The 27,635-nt window shown below is 41.0% G+C and overlaps 1 protein-coding gene across 1 annotated transcript in view; it reads left to right on the top strand.

The window, feature by feature from the left end:
- LOC121305251 (nuclear factor of activated T-cells, cytoplasmic 4-like) overlaps positions 1-27,635 on the top strand; it is a 37,957-nt gene that overhangs the window by 3,266 nt on the left and 7,056 nt on the right. Inside the window, exons 2-4 of the mRNA XM_041236808.1 lie at positions 14,095-15,070; positions 16,037-16,199; positions 26,954-27,153. Coding sequence (XP_041092742.1) covers positions 14,095-15,070; positions 16,037-16,199; positions 26,954-27,153 — 1,339 coding nt within the window. The remainder of the gene's footprint in view (positions 1-14,094; positions 15,071-16,036; positions 16,200-26,953; positions 27,154-27,635) is intronic.

Here is a 27,635-nt window from a genome sequence, read left to right as displayed (position 1 = left end):
TTTTTAACTGGACATTGGTTTTTGTTAAAATGGTGTTTGATTTTGATTCTGACATTGTAATAAACAGCCCTACACTGTATCCTAGGATACAGCAGATGTTTAGACGTCAGAGGATCAAGTAACTTTCAAAGTGGTTTCCCTTTCAATTTGAAGACGACCACCAATGACATTATGTATGGGATATGCCTGCCCATTGGGTAGGTATCGCTGAGCCCTCTATACCAGAGCTGTCAATAGGCCCCTTCTTGGGGTGACGCACTCGGTCCCGCCCACCGAGGGATTAAAACTGTCATCCTGTGGAAGCCATTTCTCTTTTTCCTTTTTGGATCAGCTGCAGCACGTTTGTTTAATCCTGCCATGTATTCCTCCACCGGGCTGTGTTTACTTTCATCCCGCTGTAGAGTAGACCTCGCCGGCTGCGTAGGCCTGCCCACTTCGGTGAGGTGGGCCTCCTAAGCAAACAATAGTGTGTTCTCCCCCATCTATTTTCTACCGTGGTTATTTGCTATCTGCCTTCAACTCACCTGCCGCGGCTACGACCCTTGTCTCTGTGGTGTATGCTACGCATTGACCAGGTGTGTGGGTAGGCACCGTTGCATAGCTGCCCCCTGGTGCTTCGGTACCTTAGTGCACACAAAGCCCTTGGTACATCGGTAGCTAGGTGCACACGGTGCTCACTGCACTCTGCACATGGTATAATAAACTGGTTGATCTGTTCCCAGTCGCGAGAGGGAGCAGGGGCCCACATGGCAGTCGCGACAGATCCTCACCATCAACGATGCAAAGAGTCAGCTTACACCGGTGCACTGCAGGACGTATTTGGGAATCCGGCTGAACTCCAGGACGATGCGCGCATACCTGTCGGACGACAAAATAGCAGCTATCCAAGGTCACCTCTCCCTGTTTCGACAGGGATCGCAGGTCAGTCTGATGTTGTGCCAAAAACTGTTAGGTCTGATGGCCGCATCCATATCGGCCATTCGGCTGGGTCTACTCTACTCCACCTTTTACAAGTGTGGCTAAATGCGTTCCACCTACATCACAAGCGCGACAGACACCGGACGTCGGCTGATGGTGTGTCTTACGTGCTTGGCAGCCCTACTCTGGTGGAGGACGACCTCTAACCTGCGCGAGGGTGTGCGGATGGGAGTGGTGTTGAACCTCCCAAGTGGTGATGACAGATGCCTCCATCTTGGGCTGGGGGGTGGTCTGGGAAGGCAGAGGAATACACGGATTCTGGCTGGACCGCTGGACATCCCTGCATATAAACATGCTGGAGTTGCAGTCGGTCTCCCTTGCTCTCCACCACTTCCTCCCAGTGCTGCGAGGTACACATGTCTTGATCTGGATAGACAACACAACAATGGTGGCGTATGTCAACCACAAGGATGGCCTTTGGTCTCCGGGGTTGCATCGTATTGCCTTCAGGCTCTTGATGTGGGCTCAGAGGAACTTGCTGTCCTTCCATCCACCCCAGTTTTCTTCAGGGGTTGAATTTCCTCTGCCCAGTGCGGTTATTGAGATGCTATGTGGAAAGGACAAGAGCTCTGTGACATTTTGACCAGCTCTTTGCTGTCATGGGACACGGACCCTTGGACAGCCCCTCTCAAAGCCTTGTCTGTCACATTGGATTGTGGACACAGTCTTGACAGTGTATGATCGTGCTGGCTTGCCCCCACCTGGTAGGGTAGCTGTACACTCCACTAGAGGGTTGGCTACATTTTGGGCTCTCTTTATGATTTCAAGGCAAATATACCAGGCTTGTTTTGTGCTGATGTCATGTTTATACATTCTGTAGATGCTGTGCTGACGGAAACAGTGATTGTCCAAATGTTCGCAAAGTACCAGCTAACTTTGGAAAATGTGGCTTCGACTTGCACAGATTCTGCTTCATCATACATGCCAGAGACATTAAACCTAATCAGAAACCAGAACTGCTATGCATCATAGTCCACATGTAAAGTGTGTATATTGAGATTTTGTTCCCCCCGATTTTTACAGATGTTTCACTTAAAAAATATTTTTTACTCATGACTAAATATCGTATCACTAAAGACCACACTTTTTTTGGTAGGAGCACAGGAGCGCCTAAATTAAAAAATTTAGGGGCACACTGAAAACATTTACGAGCACACGCACATAGACTGTATATTTGTATATTTATGTATATTAATATACACAAATAACATTTGTGCTAAAACGGAGAACAGTTAGATATTTTTCAGATACATCAAATAACGAATAACTAAATCAAAAGTAAGCTAAATATATTAGAAAGTAAATGAGAGTTGACAGGTAATGTGCTGACTCAACCCGACAAGCCAATTCACTTTTAATACCGTCTGCGATTTGCAGATCATCTCTGCACAGCGCATGTCGTTGTCATAGGGCAGGTTATTGTCAACTGAGTTTTTCTTACCAGTGGGGAAAATTTTCTTGAAAGGCTCTTCTTTAGCTATAAAGTAGGCAATGTTGAGTTTTACCTTTAATTGCCTGCTGGAAACTTCAGTAGCTAGCGCCACCTACCTGAAAGAAGTAATTTACAAACCGCTAACCAAGATCATGCAGCAGTCTCTTGACACAGGGGTGGTACCGACAGACTGGAAAATTGCAAACGTAATACCAATCCACAAAAAGGGAAACAAAACTGAACCAGGTAACTACAGACCAGTAAGCCTGACTTCTATTATATGCAAACTTATGGAAACTATAATAAGATCCTAAATGGAAAATTACCTCTATGGTAACAGGGTCCTGGGAGACAGTCAACATGGTTTTAGGAAAGGGAGATCGTGTCTAACTAACTTCCTTGATTTTTTTGAGGATGCAACATCGATAATGGATAATTGCAAAGCATATGACATGGTTTATTTAGATTTCCAGAAAGCTTTTGACAAAGTCCCGCACAGAAGATTAATTCTCAAACTGAACGCAGTTGGAATTCAAGGAAACACATGTACATGGATTAGGGAGTGGTTAACATGTAGAAAACAAAGTACTGATTAGAGGAAAAACCTCAGAATGGAGTGTGGTAACCAGTGGTGTACCACAGGGATCAGTATTAGGTCCTCTGCTATTCCTAATCTACATTAATGATTTAGATTCTGGTATAGTAAGCAAACTTGTTAAATTTGCAGATGACACAAAAGTAGGAGGAGTGGCAAACACTGTTGTAGCAGCAAAGGTCATTCAAAATGATCTAGACAAGATTCAGAACTGGGCAGACACATGGCAAATGACATTTAATAGAGAAAAGTGTAAGGTACTGCATGCAGGAAATAGAAATGTGCATTATAAATATCATATGGGAGATACTGAAATTGGAAAAGGAATCTATGAAAAAGACCTAGGAGTTTTTGTTGACTCAGAAATGTCTTCATCTAGACAATGTGGGGAAGCTATAAAAAAGGCTAACAAGATGCTCGGATACATTGTGAAAAGTGTTGAATTTAAATCAAGGGAAGTAATGTTAAAACTGTACAATGCACTAGTAAGACCTCATCTTGAATATTGTGTGCAGTTCTGGTCACCTCGCTATAAAAAAGATATTGCTGCTCTAGAAAGAGTGCAAAGAAGAGCGACCAGAATTATTCCGGGCTTAAAAGGCATGTCATATGCAGACAGGCTAAAAGAATTGAATCTGTTCAGTCTTGAACAAAGAAGACTACGTGGCAACCTAATTCAAGCATTCAAACTTCTAAAAGGTATTGACAGTGTCGACCCAAGGGACTTTTTCAGCCTGAAAAAAGAAACAAGGACCAGGGGTCACAAATGGAGTTTAGACAAAGGGGCATTCAGAACAGAAAATAGGAGGCACTTTTTTACATAGAGAATTGTGAGGGTCTGGAATCAACTCCCCAGTAATGTTGTTGAAGCTGACACCCTGGGATCCTTCAAGAAGCTGCTTGATGAGATTCTGGGATCAATAAGCTACTAACAACCGAACGAGCAAGATGGGCCAAATGACCTCCTCTCGTTTGTAAACTTTCTTATGTTCTTATGTTCTTATGTTGACAGCAGACTGTGGTGCCAGGATGATTTGGCTGACCTTTCTTGATGTGGGCATCTCTACACATCAGGCGGTGTTTGGAGATATTGTATCTGACAACATTCTTTCGTTTAAAATTTTGGCTTCCCGACGCAAACAAAGTCTTCCCTGCCAAATGTTTTTGTGCTCCAGTGCAAAACATACAAAACACTGCGCTTTGTCTTTATCAACTGAGAGCCAGGGGAAGTCTTTTAACCATTGGGGGTTGAACAGGTGTTACACAGGTATTTCTGTAGCCCCATAGAATTCTGTATCCCCTTATATTTGATGCCTGCATAGATCAAGATTGCTATGCGTGAACGCTTGATGGTTCTGAACAGTATTTACATGTAATAAAATTAAAATGTGTTTTAAAAGAAAAATACAGTTTTATAAGGTTACTTTTAATCCAGGGTTTCATGTATTGAGCAACGCAGGAGGCTGAGTGTACTGTAGAAAAGCAGTGGTGTTAAATCTGCTGTTTTATTTTGCTACAGAATTAGTTTGGTCTTGTTTTCAATATTTGTTGCAAACTCTAGCAGAACTCCATGGCAGTGCTTGAGAGCACAGTGAAACTCGGGTACAGGAATATCGCACATCTACATCCAGCTTTGAAATACTGCATCTGCACAGGCAAGGAATCATGCGGGGATACAGAAATCTGCGTAACACCGGTATGTTTTTGATTCAGTCTCCATTGCTTCATTTGATTTCAACCCTGTCCTTTCCAAATGAGCCCTCTTTGATGTACCCTCTGCGCTATCTTCCAAAACATCTTCGTTTGGAATTTTCTCACTATCTTTGGAAGTCTTCATTCATTTTCAAATGAGCGTCTGTCATATTGACGACTGACAGAACTTGTAGTAGGGATATGTAGTTTTTAGTGGATAGCTGCAGTGGGCAATGAACGCTAATGAACTACGTTCCCAGAGTGCATTGCATGTAAACTGAATCGTGATTTAACAGCAGGGAGAGGTGTTTTATTTTTTTTCAACAGTGGAGGAGCTTAATTGACTTCAGGCGCTGTGATGGAGCATCCGTGAATAAAACGCCTCACCCTTGTGGATTTAAGTAGTGCATTGAGATAGGCGCGTACGTGCTTCTAAATAGAAAAATTTAGGAGCACCAGAGAATTATGTCACATATGCGCCCAGTGCAGGCGCACTGTAGAGCTCTGCCATACTGTAATTGCTGGACTTGTGAAAGCAGAAAGCAAGCATACAGCAAAGAGGATTGTAGATGCTACACTGTTCCTAGCTAAGCAGGGTTTGGCTGACGTTTAGAGGCCCCTGAGAAGGTGCCAATGTGAATGGGCAGTATTGTGGTGTAGCTTTTAATGGCTGTACAAACAGCAGGCAGAGGCGAAAGAATTGCAGTTTAAGCACTCTTGTGCGTATTTATTTACAGAAAACAAAACTAAATGTTCATCAGATCAATGGTACAGCGTCTTTAAATAAGGTACAACTATATACACAATATCCCAAGCAGAGCAAAGTTATTCTTGTAAGCTGGCAGAGCTGTAGATGCTGGGCTGGCAGGTAATCGTCTCTGCTTGCTCTAGAGGTAGTTGCCTGCTTTTAGTCCGAGAAATAACTGGAGAAGTATAGTCTTTGGTTTGGTTGTTGTGTTCCGGGCAGTAACAAGGATCATTTTCTGGAACTCTTAAAGCTATGTCGAAATACGACTCTGCCTTGGACCAGCATTTGAAGCTGCCTAACCCAAAAGCAAATGTATCTAAGCCACCACATGCATAACAAGTTAATATTGTCTCTCACACACATGAAGCTTTAAAAGTAATAACTGAAGAGGTCAAACTAGCAACATTCTTTTTGGTTATTGTGGATTCCACGATTGATATTACCAGAGTGGACCAATTTTCCTTGTCACTGAGGTATGTTACTAAAACTGGCCACAGCGTTGAACACTTTATAAAATTTGATGAGCTGCACAGCAGCAATACTGAGGCGTTTTGGGATTTATTGATTCGCACGTGCACAAACAAATTTAGGCTTAATGTTAGGTCATGCATGGCCAAGCTTATGATGGAGGGCTATGTCTGGCCACCTTTCAGGACTCCAAGCAAGAGTCAAGGAAACCTGCAGCTCAAAGGCATTGCATGTTCCCTGCTGGATTTGATTCTCATTGACGCAGCCTCCACGTTCACCAGCGATAAACTTTTTTTTCGGAACTCTGAAAACACTCGACTCCTTTCTGACAAGATTAACATTTTCAAGGGCACCGCACCAAAAATAGTTGCTGAAGCTCAGGGTTTGTTAGCTACATTGGATACTTTTGAATTCAAGTTTATGTTAATGTTTTTGGAACATTATCTTCAAAAAAACGTTTGTTCTATCAAATTATGTTCAAGAAAAATCAAGTGACCTGAATAAAGCCCTCGAGTTCATTAACATCTGTGCTACAGGTATAGAAGATGTTTTTGAGAAATCTACAAGGATCTCTTTGCAGGTCAAGGTGATGCAGACTTTTCCACAAATTAGATTCTTCCTTTCCTTCTTGCTAATGAGATGCACTGTGCAGCATTGCCCAACTTGTGTATCTTGTATCAAATTTACTTAACCATACCAGTAAGCAGCGCTCAAGCAGAACAAAGTTTCAGCCATTAAAGTCATTAAAAACTACTTGCGCTCTTAAGTGCACGATGATAGACTTTCTGCTTTGACACTTTTATATATTGAAAGAGCAACTGCTGAAAACCTCAACTTTGAAAATGTCATTAACAAATTTGCAGTTCATTTGCAGCTGTAGTCAACATGGAGAATTTCTATCAGACAAAATATACGTTTAGAATCAACAGTTATTTTCCACCCTTTTTACCCAATTTGTGTTGACCAGTGGAGGCTTTCCTGGATACACCCCTTGACAGGCAACTTGCATGTTTTATGTATGCTCCTGTATGAAATACAGTCTTGCTTTGCCTGCGTAAGTCATTTGCTCAAGACAGTAAAATGGAATTAAGTGTGTGTGTGCCTACAAGTGGTGACAGAGAAGTTCAAGTAGTGGGAACTGCAGAATGAGATGGAGAACTTCATCCACACAATGAGTCACTGTTCTATAGTTGTACTCCAGTTTAGTAGTATGTAAACTTGGGACAGGCTTAAGTTTATTTTACTTTTGTTACCCTCATCTTTGTTGTAAAGAGAAATGTCTTGAGTAGTGTGATGTCTGCGTGTTGTGTCTGTAATAACACGTAGCTTCCAAATGTTTCCAACTAAATGTCTTTACAGTTTTTGAAAGTTTGTCGACTTTTATTTTAGCGTTGTTATTGGTCTTACAGTAATTCAACACTTCTGCTACATCTGCTGCGATATACGACCAAAACATTAGTAAATTATAAGACAGCTGTTTGAACAGTGGGGCCCTAGTGATAAGACTTCCCCCTGACATGAACAGCTATCTCTGCCCCTGGTACACGGCATATTTTTCAAAATGATTTCTCAGCTACCTCAATTAGTTAGAATTATGGAGAGAGACACTTTGTGGAAATACTTGAAATACTAAATTAGATCATGCATTACCTGTTATATGTGTTACTGGAAGTCGGGGTACAAATAAAATATGTATTCATATAGTGATTTATGTTTAAGAAAGTTTGTATTTTAGTGGTGTTCCGGTATTTCAGATTGAGGACTATACCCTTACCTGGCAGGCTGTCCCATGCATTTCCGTGTTAAGTGCTTCCTGCCTCCTGTTCTGAACTTCACTCATCCCCCCCTAATCTCTGCACCTTCTGGAGTGCAATAGAGAAGAGCAACCAGACTTAACCCTTTGCAGTCCATTTATTCAGCGCTTGTCAGGCGTGTCAGGTCCAGTTTATTTTCACACGCGCGATTTAAAATAAATATTTTTAAACAGGTTTAAAAGGCACTGCATGGCAAAATGACATCAGTACTGCATCTCCAACCAAGCCCCACCCCTCGTTCGCTGTACTTTTCAAATACCTCTTTATAAATCCTCTCCTGATCACACCTTTTATCACCAAGCTCCTCAATAATGCGATCCAAGTCATTATGTTGTTATTATAACATCTCAAAAAGCTCTGCAAATGTCTGTGATATTCTTTGAGTGCTGGATGCAGAAGCAGCTCTCTCCTTTGTTATGTGTCTGTGTTATCTGTGTGGTGTATAGCTCAGATATGCCCCTTTTTTCAGCTTCATTCGGCTCCTATCTCTCATTCGGCCATTTAAAGGTTTTCTTGGCTAGAGACTTGTGCTTTACGTCTTTTTGATCGGACTGGAAAGGGAAAATTGTAGCGTTGGACCTGGTCCGATATAGGACTGCAAAGGGTTAATCACATAAGGTATGAGTAGAGGCAGTCCAGATTTACGATAATGGAATTCCTTTGAAATCATGGAATTCTCTGCTACAAACATTACAGCAACATCATCAGCATAATGATAATAAACAGACTGCTAAAGTGACCTGGAATATAGAGCTTAGCTGTCCGGGTTTATTTTACTATATATATATATTTCTTTTCTTTTTTTTTCTTTTCTTACTTCAAAATGAAAGATATGTGTTTAAATTTTGAACGTGAAAGAAGCAACACTAGAAAAAGGTAAGAAGACAAGAGAATGGATTTTGAAGCTACTTCAACGTTTGCCGCAAATGCATTGCGTTGTCCTTGCTGTGTTGTCAATAGCGCAGTGTAACATTTTAAACATATTGCCAACGCTTTCGTAATGTTCACATCATGGGTCATAACTCAACTGAGCAATACATTTGCTTGGGAACGTTTGCCAGGAGAAAAAAACAAAAAAAACAGAACCTTCTAAGGATCACAGTGTGTCCAGATGACACTGGCTCTTCCTGTTTTCTGATTCCACAACACCCCACTCATTTCAATCACCAGCACTGTTGCAGGAGGGCGTGTGAGCTTGATACAGTGCGAAGTTAAAAGAACAAATATTTCCAGGCAAAATGTTCCTGAGTAAAAACTGAAAATAAAGCTGATTTACCAATATGTATGATGTGTGAATAAAAATATCAAAACAATCGTGGCTATTAAAAAAAAAAAAAAAAAAAAAAGGACTACTTCGGATACAGCAAAGGTAAAAGGGATTCAGTACCACTTGAATAAGGCTAAGGAGGTAAAAGAAAAAAACAAGGCCTACAAGAAAATTATATCTATGTTGCAGTGAGGGTGCAGAGAGGTCCAGGCTGTGCTTTGGGTTAGTTTAGGAGCTCACTTGGAGTTAAGCCGCTTTTTTCCTTCAATGTGTTTTTAATTATGAAGCCCAGGCAGCCATGTGCGTGTGAGGAGAGGGCTAACAATTTCCATCTGGAGAGAGAGAGAGAAACCTTTATTTTGATTTGAGGGTCTTTCATTTTTTTGTTCTTTCTTTCTTTTGTCTCTAGACGGAATTCCATCAAAATGGCTTCTCCCAGCACCTTTCCTATGATTAGTGTGGGGGAATGAGAGAGAACCAGAACCAGGGTTGGATATTACTTGGCTGTATTGTTTATTATTGAGTCCGGTTCACTTTGGTTTCTCTTTGTATTAGGGCTGCACTATTGAGATGTACCTGTGCTGGCCCTGTGGGCACAAAGTGAATAAATTAAACCTCTGTTTCAATCTCTTGAACAGTTGCTGGACTGTTGTTTCTAATCACTGCATCACCGCTACACCTGTGCACTACAAACCACTTTGACACAATGCCTCTATGCCTTCTTTAGGCACAAGGGTCCTTGAAGTTGCACGCTCACACCACAAACATTAGTTTGGCATATCTAAACGTCCCTTGTCTGCTGTCTCCGCTCACGCGCCCTCGCAATGGCTTTGGTATACTTTCCCAAAAGTATTGGTAATTGGTCGTCTTCGAATTGCGTTAAGGTTACGGATGTAACCGTGGTTCCCTGAAAGACGAGACGACCACCAAACCTTGCGAGGTCGCATCACTCGCATTCGCGGATTTGAAGCAGAAGAGAAAGTGATCTCCGCAGAGTAACTACTTAATCCCTCGGTAGGCGGGACGAGGACATCACTACCCGGAGGGGCCTATTGGCAGCTCTGACATAAAATGCTCAATAAATACCTGACCTGTGGCAGGCATATCCAAAAGTATTGGTTGTTTTCAAGTCAAGCAAGCTTATTTGTGTATAAAAAAAATGACTATAGAGTCGCAGTCCTTCTTGTCATCTTACTTTAAAGGCACGTACTGGACCTGAAATCGTAAGGTAATTTTTTTTTTCCTGTTTGCTTATACTCCCCCCATGGTTCTGTGCACTGTCAGCTCTTGTTAAAGCTATGCAATAATGCACCCGTAATGTACAAGTAAAAAAAAAATATATATTTAAAGTTATTTTATTATAGGCAAACTTTGCCCTCTAGCTCAATTAACCGTATTTAGAAGCAAGCACAAAGGAAAAGACACAATTTCTTAGAGGAATAAGTCCACTTTAATGATATAAAACAATAAATAACTCTTGGCTGCAACCAAGTTTATACTGTTAAATATATACTGTTGAAATGCTTTTATTCTGAAAATATATATATATTTTTTTTATTTTTTTTTCAGAGTAAAACAGGTTTAAAAGGCATTGATCGCAAAAGGACACTCAATACTGTATCTCCAGCTAAGCCCCACCCCTTGTTCGCTGTATTTTTCACATAACTCTTTGTAGACATGCATACTGATAAATCCTCTCCTGATCACTCGTTTTATCACCAGACCCCTCAATAATGCGATCCAAGTCATTATTTTATTATTGTAACATCAGATAAAAAATTGTAAATGTCTGTGATATTCTTTGAGTGCTGGATGTGGAAGCAGCTACCTCCTTTTGTTATGTCCGTGTTATCTCTGTAATGAATGGGGCTGTGATTAGAGACCTGTGCTTTACGTCTTTTTGATGATGTCGCACAGGGTCCGACATCTCACTGGAAAGGGAAAACTGTAATGTCACACCTGGTCCGACATTGGACTGCAAAGGGTTGGAATTACTGTTCGTTTTATTTTGTACTGCACATCACAAACAACAATATACAAAACAATTAAAAACAAACCATTAATACTGTACTGTTATCATATACACACGTATTGCACAATAACACAAAGCAAATTAAATATCTACTTTCTGAAGTGGGTTTGTGCATTTAAGAAAGGAAAAAAAAAATTATATATTAAAAATACAAAACTGAAAGATCATAATTGGATAAGTCTCCACCCCCCTGAGTTAATACTTGGTGGAAGCACCTTTTGCAGCAATTACAGATGTGAGCCTGTTGGGATAGGTCTCTACTAAATATGCATACTGAGATTTGGCAATATTTACAGAATTGTTCTAGCTCTGTCAAGTTCCTTGGGGAGTGTTGATGAACAGCAATCTTCAAGTCATGCCACAAATTTTTGATTGGATTTCGGTCGGAGCTCTGACTGGGCCACTCAAGGACATTTGCCATTTTTTTCCTTAGCCACTCCAGTGTAGCTTTGGCTGTGTGCTTCGTAAGATTTGTGGAGTGCTTGGGCTATTGTTGTCACATGAACACTTTGACCAGTCTTGGCCATAAAAGCCTGTAGCTCTTACAAAGTTGCCATTGGCCTCTTGGCAGCCTCTCTGATCAGTCTCCTTCTTGCTCAGTCATCCAAGTTTGGCGGGAAGGCCTGATCTAGGCAGGATCTTGTTGGTGCCATACACCTTCCACTTCTTAATAATCGTCTTGACCATGCTCCAAGGGATATTCAAGGCCTTTGATATTTTTTTATGCCCATCCACTCATCTGTGCCTTTCAACAACTTTGTCCTGGAGTTCTTTGGAAAGCACCTTGGTGCTCATGGTTGAGTCTTTGGTTTGAAATGCACTACCCAGCAGAGGGAACCTACAGGAACTGCTGAATTTATCCTGAAATCATGTGAATCACTACAATTTAACACAGGTGGAGGCCACTTAACTTTGTGTGTGATTATGAAAGCGATTGGTTATACCTGAGCTAATGTAGGTTTGCTATTACAAGGGGGGTGGACACTTATCCAACCAAGCTATTTCATTTTTTATTAATTTTCTACAAATTTCTAGAATATTTTTTTCATTTGGATGTTGTGGGGTAGGATGTGTGGGGGGAAGCATTTTAATTCCAGGCTATAAAGCAACAAATGGTGAAAAATTTGAAAGGGGGTGTAGACTTTCTATAGGCACAGAAAGGGGGTGTAGACTTTCTAGAGGCACTCTTACTTCAGAAAAAAAAAGATATCCGTGTCTCATGAAGTCCTAAATTCAGAATTTTTTTTTTTTTTTTAAATAGTAAACCAGTACTTCAGACATGGCAAGTATTTTGAACTGTCTTACTAGGGAGTGCTTAACTTCAAAAGAGGAGTACTTGCTTTTCTTTGTTTAATTAACATGTTCCTTTAATAAGCTGCATGTGAGAATTCTGTGCAGAGAGAGATGCCATTGGTACTGGTTGTGCCATTTGCTGCTACTTGCATGTATTTGTAGTTTAGTGCATGCTCAGTAAGTACATATTGAACATTTTATGCTGAAACTCTGTCCAATTTTGTTGGTTTGCATTTGCTAAAACTGTAACGTCACAACAGCAAGGTTGCTTGATTTCTTAGAGCTTCTTAATTGTAATAATGTTTTTAAAAATAAATACGTTTGCCTCTCTACAGTCTGCAGTTAGTCCTTCTGACATGGATTGAAACATTGTTGTACTGCTTTTAGAATGAAACACTCACCTATAGGAACCAAAACTGACTCAGTGTTATAGAATAAGAAAGTTTACTGTTCCAGAGCTTATTATAAAAGGGAATAGAATTTTGATTTTTGTTGTTATACAGTTAAATAAACTGTTAATGCAAAAGCTTTGTTTTTACAGTTGGTTATTAGTTTTAAACATTGTAAATTATGTCAAACCCCTTAAATTAGGCCTTTGAAAATTACCAAATTGGTCCTTGAAATTTTGTATCAGAAAAAACCCTGACTTTACGATACTGATTGAGTTAAGCAGAGATTGTATATGATTTTTATGGCTGAGATTTTATTATATTAATATGTGAATTGGGCATACATGTAAAAGGTTTGATGAGTAACTTTTCAAAAATGTTTGTTAACTAGGCTCATATGAGATTTATCAGGTTGAGTCATGTGGTAAAATGACAATGAAGTAGAGTGAAAATCAAGTTGAAATTTGCTTCTCAAAGAGGTCTAAAATGGCACAGAAAGCATCTGGGAGCATAAAAAAACCCCAAAAGATTGGTTTTGCCCCAGGAGTTTCAGTCATTATTATCATTGGCTACTTTCATCCATGTTCATGCCTGTCTGTGTGTGTCTGTCTGTCTGTCTATCTATCTAGGCATAAATCAAAATAGTCAGTCTACAAGAGCTAACTTTCTATCTTTCTCTGTCAGTTTTTTCCTTTTGAGGATGCTTGTTAAAATGATTTCTGTCTTTCTCACACTAAATAGAAACATTGGTTCTTGCTGCAGAGTGTTTCCACAATCATGGTCAATTTTACACTGCTATATAATTTCCTTGGATAAATATCCCATTGTGTTCTCTATCATTCTGTGTATTCACTGCAGAGGAGCAAAAGGTTGGAATAATGAGTTATTTCTAATGGGAAGCAATGCAATGTCCTTGTTAAGATCTGTGTCTGTGTCTCGTCAAACACTGTATTCTGTGAGAATGGACAGCCCAGCTGGGATCACTCCATCCAGATATCTCTAAACACTTGGGAGAAGGGAAGAGGGAGTGAGAGGGCAAGAGATGGGGGGGACAGATGAACATACATGGGGGAAAGGGAGTGGGGAGGGAGAGGGAAGTAGAGGCAGGAAAGGGGAGAGGAAGTGAGGGAGAGTGGGAGAGAAAGTAGAGAGAATGAATTACATAGAAAGGGGAGATGGAGTGGAGGAGGGAGAGGGAGTGGGGAGAGGGAGGGAGTAGCAGGAAAAAGGAGTTGTGAGGGAGTGAAATGGGTCCTATGTTATTGATACTCAAATCATTGGGATCCTTGAAGACCAGTTTTGTGATCAACCAGCTACTAAGAACTGACTGAACGGTCCGCTGTCTTTAATTTTGTTCTAAATCTCTGCCCCTCTTTCTAATCACAGATGCCGACCAGGAGGGAAGCCCAACCCCTTCCACAGAACGTCCCTCCCCTACTGCCAAACAGCCAATCCTGATCTCCCAAAATCGACCGGGGGGTGGTCCTTTGCTTCCTTCCACCAATAACCGTGCCGGAATGCATTCTCCTCCCCCCAGACCAACAGTTGACAAAGATTTCTTCGGGACATACGAAAGCCAGCCGGCTCGGTACATTCAGCTAGACAGCTCTCGGGTTTTAGAATGTCCCAGCATCCAGATCACCCCCATATCGCCTCAGGATAGCCAGGAAGAAACCTACTATTGTCCTTGGGAGAGAACTTCTAGGGATCATTTGTACCTTCCCCTGGATGCTTTCAGCTACCGAGATGGAGGTTCTTTAAGCCCCAGCTCTGCCAGCAGCCTCTCTTCTAGAAGTTGGGTATCGGATGCTTCAAGTGATTCTTTACTACTTGGTGATGAAGAAGAACTAAATGAAGCAACTTGTCGATTCAACCTGGGAACGAGGTCAACGTCCCCCAGACTGGGCCCTCTCCTCTCGTCTCCTACCTCCCCCAGTTCCAGACCTGCTTCTCCAGGAGGCAAGAGAAGACATTCGGGATGTCTGGACTCGTATTCCCCTCTCCCCTCACCCTCCATTTCAAGAAGAGGCAGTTTTTCAGAGGACCCCTTATCTCCAGATTCCTCATCCGAAGTCCCGGAATTTGGTTTCCCAACTTTCTCAGGATTAAACGTCCCTCTAGAGCCAGATAACATCCCACAGAAAGCCCGGAAAACTTCTTTGGAACAGAGCGCCAGGAAAGAAGATCCGTCTGAGAGTAGCAATAATGGTTATCCGGTTATTGATGTGGAGGAGGGATACGTGCAGGGGCAGGAGAGCTACCACACTGCTCTTGGTATACCCTCTGGCATGGATTATCTATCAGTCCCTTCTCCTCTCGCTTGGTCTAAAGCTAGGATGAGTGGACATAGCCCCATTTTTCGGTAAGTTGTGTCAGTGGAGGAAGATTGGCTTAGTAAGTAATTACTGTCATAAGGTATGATCAATAAGTGATCAATTCAACAACAACAATTCACATTTCTATAGCGCCTTTCGTCACAGTGATCCCAAAGCACATCACACACACACACTCAAAACACTCAAATACAGACAGAACCGGTGAATCCATACACAATAGTACCTGTCAAATACCTGTCCAGGAAAATGTTTTGCTGATGTGTTTGCAAGGTGAGACCTTTGTCGTGTATTTTGTATATACCACCCACTCGTTATATCGCGGTGTCGAGGTCCAATATAAATTCACTATATATCAAAAGCCACGATACAGCAAGGGACCCATAGAAAAACAAATAGGCTAACAAATACCGTACAACCACTCCCTCGTGTTTTATCGGGTGCATCAGGGTCCAGTATAAATCCTCTACGCAACCCGCTTTGTGTCCTGTGGGAGAAAGTCTTTTAAATAATCCATTTGAAGAGTTGATCATGTATGATATACAAACGCTGGCTTTCAGGACCTCAAAAGTCTCTTCTTCTGGAGTAATTGGAAATTTAAAGAAACAGGTGTTCTTTTTTTTTACACTTTAGATTTTTGGCCAGTTTTTAAAGAAACTCTGTGGCAAACACCGATATTCATTTAAGACATCTGTTACTACACAAGGTTAAAGAAAGTTCTCAGTTTGCTTGCCTTGCCTTCCAGGAAGTCACATACTACTTCCTAGGCCATTTGACCCCTGCAGTGTCTTTTTAGTGGTAGCTGCCGAATGGTAATGACAGGAAAGAAGCCAGTGAAGGGGTGGGGATAGGGTTAGTCTGAAAGCATGGCTTGTGCAAACAGAGATTTGAATGGATGTGTGTGACAGAGAGATGTATGGCTCTATTTAGTTGTCTGCAGTTTTATTGAAGCTGACCCATGGCAGACTGGCTCACAGTGTCATTGTCTCCTGCAGGTCCACCGCCCCCCCTCCTCTGGACTGGCCCCTCCCCTCGCAGTTTGACCACTATGAACTGAGGGTGGAGGTGCAGCCCCGGTCACACCACCGCGCCCACTATGAGACCGAGGGCAGCCGGGGGGCAGTCAAGGCATCGCCAGGGGGGCACCCTATCGTCAAGGTAACGAGACCAGCAGCAGTGTCACCTTCGACATAGAAAAGGATTCCATAAAATGATTCTGTAGCAGTAAGCTTTGATTCACACAGGTTAGCAAACTATATTAAAGCGCATTGATTTAACCATTGAGACAGGGTCTCATTTACAAGGAGCTCCTGGAGAGCGATAAAGAGACAATTACACTGTATAAAAAAACAATTACAATGTACAAACAACACAATAAAAACATGTGGGGTTCAGACTTGATCAGCAGCATATAGAGATCTAAGAGCAGAATAAATAGGACATATATCTGTTTGTTAATGTGGACTGAGGGGGTTCTAAGCAAATCTCAAATGTGATCTTTAAAACTAGAGATGGAAAGATTATCAAAGTTCATCTTCATACTATGATGGAAACAGTTCCACGTCTTTGGAAGTTGATCTGCAAAAGATAATTCTCCCATACGTGTTTAAAATCTTGGAACAGCCATGTTAACAGAATCCCAGGATACCAGCTGATGCTGGTCCTTTCTACCAGAGCATTCAGATAGGGAGTACCAAGCCTTTAAAAACCTTAAACGCAAAACAATTCCAGTGAAAAAGCCTCCAGTTCATAAGTGAGAGCCAGTCTAGTCTAGGGGAACACTCTAGAACAAATCTGCAGCATGAATTTTACATCTCATTTATACAGAGACTGCTTGCAATATAATCACCGTAATCTAAAACAGGGAAAATACTAGCAGTCGCTAACGACGTTCTCTATTCAGTCACACTGTCTGAATGTTATTGATCGGTACTGAATGATTGTGTAGGTGAGGGAAAACGATGGAAAGATTTGTCTTGTGTGGAGTAATTAACATGTTTTATTCCATTTAATCAATACTGAACAACTGAAACGTGTTAAATAATTACTCAGAATTAAAGTCAAATGAGACATAAATAATAAATTGATGGTAATTATGATGAGAAATTTAAAAGATCTGTTTAGACCAGCTTCTAGTCAGGCAAAAAAACAAAAACAAAAACCCTTTGCTGACAGTAAGTAGATTGTGGGTTAGTGGGTTTGTTCTGTGTTTCCAGTCTGTGATGAAGGCATGCATGCTGTTAATTAAGACAGGAAACCAGACAGATTCCAATTGTGTATTGGAGTGTAGCAGTACTGCGGTCAACACACACTCACTAACACACACGTGCAGCATTTCTGCTGTTTACACTATGACACACACACTGACACGCACGTGCAAACTTTTTTACTGTTCACACTGTAACACACACACTGACACACGTGAAAACATTTCTACTGTTTTCACTGCGTCAGAGCTGCACCAAAAAAGTGGACTCACTTTCAGTTATACAGACATGCTCAAATTTGTTGGTACCCCTCCACAAAAAACAAAGAACGCACAATTTTCTCTGAAATAACTTGAAACTGACAAAAGTAATTGGCATCCACCATTGTTTATTCCATATTTCATAGGAATCACACTTTGCTTTTGATTTTTTATTCTACATAATATTGTAAATAATAAAACAAATGAAAATGGCATGGACAAAAATGATGGGACTGCTAACCTAATATTTTGTTGCACAACCTTTAGAGGCAATCACTGCAATCAAATGTTTTCTGTAGCTCTCAATGAGACTTCTGCACCTGTTAACAGGTAGTTTGGCCCACTCTTCCTGAGCAAACTGCTCCAGCTGTCTCAGGTTTGATGGGTGCCTTCTCCAGACTGCACGTTTCAGCTCTTTCCGTAGATGTTCGATAGGATTCAGATGAGGCCTCATAGAAGGCCACTTCAGAATAGTCCAATGTTTTGTTCTTATCCATTCTTGGGTGCTTTTAGCTGTGTATTTTGGGTCATTATCCTGTTGGAGGACCCATGACCTGTGACTGAGACAGAGCTTTCTGACACTGGGCAGTACGTTTCGCTCCAGAACGCCTTGATAGTCTTGAGATTTCATTGTGCCCTGCACAGATTCAAGGCACCCTGTGCCAGGCGCAGCAAAGCAGCCACAAAACATGACCGAGCCTTCCATGTTTCACTGTAGGTATGGTGTTCTTTTTTTGAAAGCTTCATTTTTTCGTCTGTGAACATAGAGCTGATGTGACTTGCCAAAAAGCTCCAGTTTTGACTCATCTGTCCAAAGGACATTCTCCCAGAAGGATTGTGGCTTGTCAATATGCTTTTTAGCAAATTCCAGTCTTTTTTATGTTTTTCTTTCAAAAGTGGAGTCCTCCTGGGTCTTCTTCCATGGAGCCCACTTTTGCTCAAAAAGCGACGGATGGTGCGATCAGAAACTGACGTACCTTCACCTTGGAGTTCAGCTTGTATCTCTTTGGCAGTTATCCTTGGTACTTTTTCTACCATTCGCACTATCCTTCTGTTCAATCTGGGGTCAATTTTCCTCTTGCGGCCGCGCCCAGGGAGGTTGCCTACAGTTCCATGGACCTTAAACTTCTTAATAATATTTGCAACTGTTGTCACAGGAACATCAAGCTGCTTGGAGATGGACTTGTAGCCTTCACCTTTACCATGCTTGTCTATTATTTTCTTTCTGATCTCCTCAGACAACTCTCTCCTTTGCTTTCTCTGGTCCATGTTCAGTGTGGTGCACACAATGATACCAAACAGCACAGTCACTACTTTTCTCCATTTAAATAGGCTGAATGACTGATTACAAGATTGGAGACATGTGTAATACTAATTAAAGAAGCTAATTAGTTTGAAATATCACTATAATCCAGTTATTTATTATCTTTTCTAAGGCGTACCAACAAATGTGTCCAGGCCATTTTAGACTATCTTTGTAGAATAAGCAATAATTCATCTGTTTTCACAGCTTCTTTGCTTTATTCTATGACGTACCAAAGGCATGCAAGCATACATGATAAAATAGCTTTTAATATCATCACTTTTCAGAAGGAATGAAGCATTATTTCAATGAGCTGTAAGGGTACCAACAAATTTGAGCACGTCTGTACATAAGCATTTATTAGTTACAAAAGGGCATTCAGTACAGAAAATAGGAGGCACTTTTTTACACAGAATCGTGAGGGTCTGGAATCAACTCCCCAGTAATGTTGTTGAAGCTGACACCCTGGGATCCTTCAAGAAGCTTCTTGATGAGATTCTGGGATCAATAAGCTAGTAACAAGCAAACGAGCAAAATGGGCCGAATGACCTCCTCTCGTTCGTTAACTTTCTTATCTTCTTAGTTAGATTGCTTGGCCACTTTATTAGGACCTGCACCTGATCGGGTGAGATCACTTGCCCTCATCACAGCTTCACATGGCACAAACTCCACAAGGTTTCATTGGATTTTCCTCAGCTTGGAAATCTCTGGTCAGAAGCAAAGAATAAACTGAAAATGATGGCACTGAGTACAAAGCCCCAGCAACCAGGTGCACAATGAACAGCAATCATGAGGTTTCAATAAGGGTTTCTTATTGCAATTACTCAAATACAGTGTTTTTGTTGAGTCTGTGATTGTGCTTTGATGCTGAGTTCAGGAGCGGCTCTTCAGTCCTGGTTACCTGCCATAGACTAACATATAGTCAGCCAAAGTGTATTTATATGAGTGAATGCCAGTCAGTGTATTGCCAGCAAAACAAACGTGATCCAAATTAGCATGATCCAAGATGGCTGTGGCTCTTCTGAGAAAGACACAATTCCTTTTTCTTGGTGTCTGTGTTAGTTTACTACAATCTTCCAGAGTTCAGTTTCATTAAAGCTACAGACAGACAGACAGCGCCCCACAATCCTTTTCAGTTTGACTATACAATATCATTTCTTCATGGTGTCTGTGTTAGTTTACTACAGTCTTTCAGAGTTGAGTTGCATTATTGCTACAGACAGACAGACAGTGCCTTACAGACCTGTTCAGTTTGACAGTATAATTCCCTATTGGGCTCTTAGTTTACTGCACTCATCATTTCAGACAGAAAGACGAGCGGATGGCTGTCCAATTGGTTTTCAGGCCTTCCCTCTGAGTTGTTTGGGATTGTGAAAGCGTTGTCAGGGCTGTGCTGGAAAGACATGTCTTGCTCCTGTGTGTTTCAGTGTTTACAAGGAGTTTGGCTTAGAGCCGGCAGCTGTTTAAAACGCTGAATCTCACTAGAGACTGGGTTTGCGTGTGTGTCTGTTAGCTGTTTAAGATTACTACCAGCTGTACAGCCTCTCCCTCTCCCGCTCCCTCTCCCTCTCCCGCTCCCTCTCCCCCTCCCGCTCCCAGTCTCTCTTTTCTCTATATATTTTTTTGCGCTCTTTCCCACAACCTTGTCTCTGTATTCCTCCCTCTCTTTCCTACTCTATCCTTCTCCTCTTTTCCCCTCTCATTGTCTTTTTCTTTTTCTCCCTTCCCCTGTCTTCCGTCTTTTTTTCTCACCTGCCCCCTCTCCTTTTCTCATTTCCTCTTTAGGTTTAAACATGGTATGTGTTATACGGTATAAACCAAATACTGTACCCCATATAGAGAGTGATTCATAATTCTCGCAATATTGTTAATTTGGCCCACTGGTGGCCAAACAGAGCATCACAGTGTCTCTCTCACAGACATTCTTCCTTTGCGTGTGCCACATACCCAGCAGTTTTCGCGACGCTCTGACAATGCTGCATGAATTATGAATCGCTCTGTTATACTATGTAAATATTATTTTACACATTTGATTAATAATAAATAATGTACCTGAGGCTGAATTAGGATTTAATCCTAGTTAAAAAAAAGGAGGGGTAAAACAATTGTGTATTAATGAATCACGGTGCTTTCTTTACATGATATATTATAATAGAGGTCTGTATCGCCACAGCATTGCTTACTGCAGTACACCAAGTGGTTCTGGAATGAAGTGTGTTGTATAGTTGTTATGAACACATACCCCCCCGTCTCTTTTTATTTTTGTCTTTTAACAAAACAATCCTTCATTTGTTCTTATTATGCATCATACAAGAAGCCCACCTGGATGCTCTCAAGCATTCTGATATCGTATTATGACTTGCATTGTCACTGGCATTGACCCAACGTGGACAATTAACATTGTTTAAAAAGCCTGTGGAGGGTCGCAGAGAGTCTCCCATGGTAGAAGCACAGGCGCGAGGCATAGAGCATTGTGCAGAGTCAACGGTCTGCGATGGGCATTCCGAAGAGAGCGTTGCATTGGCTCTGCCGCTCCCGTGGGTTAGGGGGGGGTAAAACCAGCAGGGACTGTTTCTTCTCATCGCGCGACACCTCCAGGGCAGGCCGACAGCTCGCTGACATCCACTGTCGAGTTCCTGGGTGCAAAAGAGGAAGCTGGCTCGTTCGTGGAATTGGAGGACGCCCGCTGAGCCTTCGGTTCTCCAGAGCTGTGTGGGGACTCGCTGCGGTGAGGGGAAAAAATAATTGGACATTTCAAATTGTGAGAAAATCAGGGGTAAAATAATAATTGGATACACTATATATATATATATTATATTTTATAATTTATAATTTAATTACCCTGTCAGTAACATCTATCCCTCGCCACAGCTGTCAATTCAAAGAGCTGTTGATGACCACGACTCATATTAACAGTATGTATAGAAGAGAAAAAGAATTAGCAAGTTTCATGACAGTTGTCCACATAGATTTATTACAAATTTATTAGAACACCTCAAAGTGTGTCATTTAATATATTCAAACACGTTCAGATATTTAAAAAAAAATAGCACCACCATGTGCACCACTTGGATGTAACTCCAACTGTAACTTTACATCGCGTCCCCTTTACTATTGTATGGTGTTGCCGTTCATTTAGTTTCTCTAAATCTGCCTTTACCTGGTTTTGAGCTGCTTTGAGCTTGCCTGGAGAATCCTAAGTGCCAGGCACTGCTGCCTTCCTCATTCTATTAAAACAGTGTGACAACCTCTGATTTGAATGGAATGAGGAAGGATGTTCAATGTCTGGCATGTAGGGTTCTCCAGACAAGCTCAAAGCAGTAGGTAAACCAGATCCCAGTACCAGTCAGAATGATTGCAAACACCCTAGAATAGCAACTAGAAAACAGTGATCACTGCAGAGAATGAGAGGAGGAAGGGATTCGAGTTGAGGGAGGAAGCAGGAGAGAGGCAGTAGGAGGGAGGGAGGGGTCGTCTTTTTCCCACACTCCCCCCTCCCTGCCCCCATGTACACTGAGCTATTCTAGGGTTGAGATGACAGGATGTGGGTCAGAGTGTGTGTCTGTGTGAGTCGAATAGCTACTCAGGGATCCCAAGATATTTAGAGAGTGAAAACAAGGAAGCAGAGGAACGGTGCTAGTGGGTGAAACAGCTACAAATGTTACAAGTCCAAGGGTCAAAACTAGGCGAATTGCATCTGCAAGTAACAGTCAAAAAATAACTGTTTACTATGGAAGCTGATTCAACTTTACTGTAACTACCTTGGGTGTGGATTTGCAGAGCTTGTTTGTTATTATTTCCATGTGTATTTCCTAGGTAGACCCAATTTTTATCATTTTGAAGTGTTCCAAAACCTTCTGTAACAAGAAAAATTGTTATTTTTCTTTTTCTGTAACACAGCAATGATTTTCAACATAATCCTGATTGGTTTTTTATTTACATGTAGTGCTTTTATTCAGGAATGTTTGGTATGAGAAAGATGTTTTTTCTTCTAAATAATAATAATAAACCATTTATATAGCTCTCATCTTTTACAATACAATTCAAAGCCCTTTACATACAGAAAAAAAAAAAGCAAAAATACAGTAATAAACAGTAAGAAAAGAGTACAGTTATTAAAATCAGAAGTAATAGTAAAACTCAGAATAAAACATAAAAATGTTACGGAAAAGCTATATTAAAAAGATAAGTTTTTATTTGAGAGTTGGACGTTGAAGGTGAATCTCTGATAAAAGGGGGTAAGGAGTTCCAGAGTGTGGGGGCATTAAAACAGAAAGCAGCCTCTCCCGTCCTTTTACCATTCACCCTCAGAATACATGATCATAGTGTATCCAGATCACAGTCCTTCCTGCAACAGTGCTGGTGATTGAAATGAGTGGGATGTTGTGGGAACAAAAAAACAGCACTGTTGCAGGGGGGAGCGTGATCTGGATACACTCTGATCCTTAGAAGAGAAATTCTTTCTCTCCTAGTGAACGTAATGCATTTTTTTGTAAACTTTAAAGTGTGTTCTGTGACACAGTAAGGCAAATATAAATGTTGCTGTTCCTTTAGCTCTGGTTTTAATCTAAAGTTGGCAAAAAAATCTTAAGATCAAATGTAACTTCTAATCATTTAAATACATTTCAAAATAGCATATTCCTGACACAGACATGACCCTGTTCTACAAAGTGGAGGCCTAGGACTCTGCTGTGCAAGCAAATTCTTAAAGACATGAGCCTGGCCCCTTAGTAATGTTCAGTGAGGCAAATACTCTGCTAGTTCATTTAGCTTTTGTTGTATAAAGATGTCCAGTTTACCCTGTCTCTGTAATGCCTCGTCAACATCAACAATGGATAGCTGCAAAGCATATGACATAGATTTCCAGAAAGCTTTTGACAAAGTCCTGCATAAAAGATTAATTCTCAAACTGAACGCAGTAGGGATTCAAGGAAACACATGTACATGGATTAGGGAGTGGTTAACATGTAGAAAACAGAAAGTACTGATTAAAGGAGAAACCTCAGAATGGAGTGTGGTAACCAATGGTGTACCACAGGGATCAGTATTGGGTCCTCTGCTATTCCTAATCTACATTAATGATTTAGATTCTGGTATACTAAGCAAACCTTTTAAATTCACAGACGACACAAAAATGTGGGAGATGAAAAAGACCTAGGAGTTTTTGTTGACTCAGAAATGTCTTCATCTAGACAATGTGGGGAAGCTATAAAAAAGGCCAACAAGATGCTCGGATATATTGTGTTGAATTTAAATCAAGGGAAGTAATGTTAAAACTGTACAATGCATTAGTAAGACTCATCTTGAATATTGTGTTCAGTTCTGATCACCTCACTACAAAAAGGATATTGCTGCTCTAGAAAGGGTGCAAAGCAGAGCGACCAGAATTATTCCAGATTTAAAAGACATGTCAAATGCAGACAGGCTTAAAGAATTGAATCTATTTAGTCTTGAAAAAAGAAGACTACGTGGTGATCTGATTCAAGCATTCAAAATTATTGACAGTAAAAGGTACTGACAATGTTGTCCCAAGGGACTTTTTCGGTCTGAATAAAGAAACAAGAACCAGGGGTCACAAATGGAGATCAGATAAAAGGGCATTCAGACCAGAAAATAGGAGGCCCTTTTTTACCCAGAGAGTAGTGAGGGTCTGGAACCAACTTCCCAGTAATGTTGTTGAAGCTGACACCCTGGGATCCTTCAAGAAGCTGCTTGATGAGATTCTGGGATCAATAAGCTACTAACAACCAAACGAGCAAGATGGGCCGAATGGCCTCCTCTCGTTTGTAAACTTTATGTTCTTATGTTTCCATCCACCACTCTACCCGGGTTGAAAACCCTGCTGTGCTGCCCCATCACCACACTGACCAATCAAGTGATGAGTGGGCGTGAACATTTAATCCATATCCGGAGTGAACAGGTTTCTCCGCGCTTTAAGCTTGTCGAATGCTCTGCAGCCGTCAAATTCACATTACACTGAGTCTTTTCACTCGGCTCGGGTCAACCATCACTGGGGGTTGAGGAGGAATGCGGGAGAACCTGGATCGGCTCGCATTGGCGGTCAGTAATTCTTATTATCAGGACTCTAAGCCAAATGTCAGTTTGTATTGGTTACAGTAACACTGAAATCAAATTCTAATTACAAAACAATAATAAGTATTAGAAGTGTAAAAGTACTGTGCATTTTATTGTAGATATGTGAACTTTTAAGAAGTATGCATTGCAAATTAACTGCGCTTAATCTGCATATCCCCTTCTGATCACAGGGATTTTAAAACCACAAAAGCAAGGCATCCTCAACATCAGGTATTGAGTAAACCAGAAACACTGACGACCTGCATCTTAACCCTATATTATTGTATCCTGTTTTTTCACAATGATGCAACATCTTTCTTTTTCTTGTACGGTGATGCATAATCCAACCCTTTCAACATCTCCACTTTTGTCTGCAAGGATATTGCATTTTTTTTTTTTTTTTTGGGGGGTGTTGCACTGCTTCCTGAGCACGATAGCAACTCGAAATGCATCCTAGGATCTTAAGTCCCTAACAGCACTAAATACAGAACAGAGGCACTACTGTGGCTACAAGTGAATACATTTCCCAAGGTCCTTTGCACTCAGCTGTCTGAACAAGGGCAACTCCTTTAATTCAATTTTTCTATGTTGGGGGCTTCAAAATAATTTGGACTAACAGGAGATTTGTGTAAAGAAAATTCGTATTATCTGAATTAATTTACAAGAGGCGACTGCTAAATTTGGTTGGGACATGTAGAAAATTTGTAGTATAGTTGTGTTTATTCACTTGTGCCCAGCAGAGCTAAGTAGACCATACTCAATAAAATAACAATGCAGTGCACTTTTATAAGAATCACTGATATAAGAATCAACCACATAGTGATCAAAACCACTGGGACAAAATCATTCCTGTACTAAATAATGTAAAATAATCTGCTTGTAAGAATCAAGCAATCTGCTTATAGGAATCATTTTGGGGCAAACTGACTACATGTAATACGGTACTTGATCAAGTGCAATGACGTGTGCGTGTAATAAAGCTGTTTTTGAATTTGAATTTGATCACATCTAGCGTGATTAGGCACGTACGCAGTGTGGATCATGCAATGATGCAGGAAACACGGCATTGTTTGTAATCAAATGGTGACTACGCCACTGCATTGTGCAGGTATGTTTTTTTGTGTTCTTAGTGAATACACAAAGTGAATACACATTCATTGAATACATACTGAGTTCAGCAGTGTTATTGTGTGATATGTATGTAGAGGGAGTGAGATTGAGGCATGGTGAGGTGAAGGAGGGGTGGGAGATTGTGGTGCTTTGCATCGCAACAGAAAATAAGTAAGCCACAGATGCTTAAATGCAGTGGCAGTTCTGACAGTAAAATACTGCACTGCAATGCCATTTTAATTAAAAGGCCATTACACATAACACCGCAGGGCAGTTAAACTAGGCACCCTCACGAGACGATCGCTTCTCAAGTATACTGTAACAAAATAGGATTCTGCAGCCTTCATAAACATAATCGTGACTATATAGCAAATTGCTTACCCACGAGGACTTGTTCTGATGTATTGTCCTCCGTGATTGAATACCATGGACACTTGTATACTGTATTTAAACTGCTGACGTGCAAAGGAGCTTTTGCTAATGTGATGTGGCTGAGGGCAGTATAAATGAACAAAGCTTTCATTCTCAAACAAACTGATTCTGCAGCACTTCACCACAGTAATCATGTCGGCCTGCTTTAATAAGAATCAACTGCTTATAAGAATCAAGTCATCAATACAATAATTCCAAATAATTACTATACTGGAAATTAATTTAATCAGAGTTCATTTTAAGGACAATTGACTGTATTTTCTATGATATTGTACAAATTCCACAGATGTATAATACTTCATGCAGCTTTTTGGGGGTCGTCATTCGAGAAATCGGCTCATGCACTGATCACTGGTGTGTTGAAAACCATAACTGTCTTGATTTTGCATCGATCGTATACAGCTATAACCCATTCACATCTCGATTTTATATGGATACCTTTCAGGTACTGTGCGATTGTTAATATGAAGACCCTCTGGTTTGATTCCCTGAGAGTGGTCTCACGATTGCAAATGTTTTTTCCAGCTATCAGGGTTCAGCGAGAAGCCGCTGTCCCTCCAGATGTTCATCGGCACCGCTGACGAGCGATCCTTGCGCCCTCACGCCTTCTATCAGGTCCACCGCATCACTGGCAAAATGGTGAGCACAGCCAGTCAGGAGCTCGTACTGGGAGGGACCAAGATCCTGGAGATTCCACTGAACCCTGAGAACGGGATGAGAGCCAGGTGAGTCAGTGGAGCTGTCTCTATCGGTATGGTTTGGGTTCCAGGACTCGAATTTGTGCACACTCAATATCAAACCTTATATTAAGACCTGTCAATTCAAAGTCACTGCAAGTATCTGCACCAAAATAATATTTTCAGACTATGCCACAGATATGTGTGTCTCTGTGTGTATGTGTGTGTGATATGAGGTAATATGCGCAGTTCATCCTGTCTCTTAAAACATTATTTTTTTAATTAAAACAAGATTCACATAAAATTCACACTTTGGTAAAAGACTGCAAAGCTTAAAAGTGACCCTAAAAAGCATGATAAAGTCTAATAAAGCATAGTGAAAACACAGTAAAGCATAGGTAAGCATTGTAAGGCCAGAGGTATGGTAAAGCATGATTGCAAAAACAAACCATAGTATGCTATGATAAATGCAGAGTATAACCATGGGAAATCCATGGGAAAAACGGGATAATACCCATGCAAAAATACTG

The sequence above is a fragment of the Polyodon spathula genome, chromosome 42, assembly GCF_017654505.1.
Source record: "Polyodon spathula isolate WHYD16114869_AA chromosome 42, ASM1765450v1, whole genome shotgun sequence".
Classification (NCBI taxonomy): domain Eukaryota; kingdom Metazoa; phylum Chordata; class Actinopteri; order Acipenseriformes; family Polyodontidae; genus Polyodon; species Polyodon spathula.
Note: the sequence above shows the minus strand (reverse complement) of the source record. Positions and strands in the feature narration are given on the sequence as shown.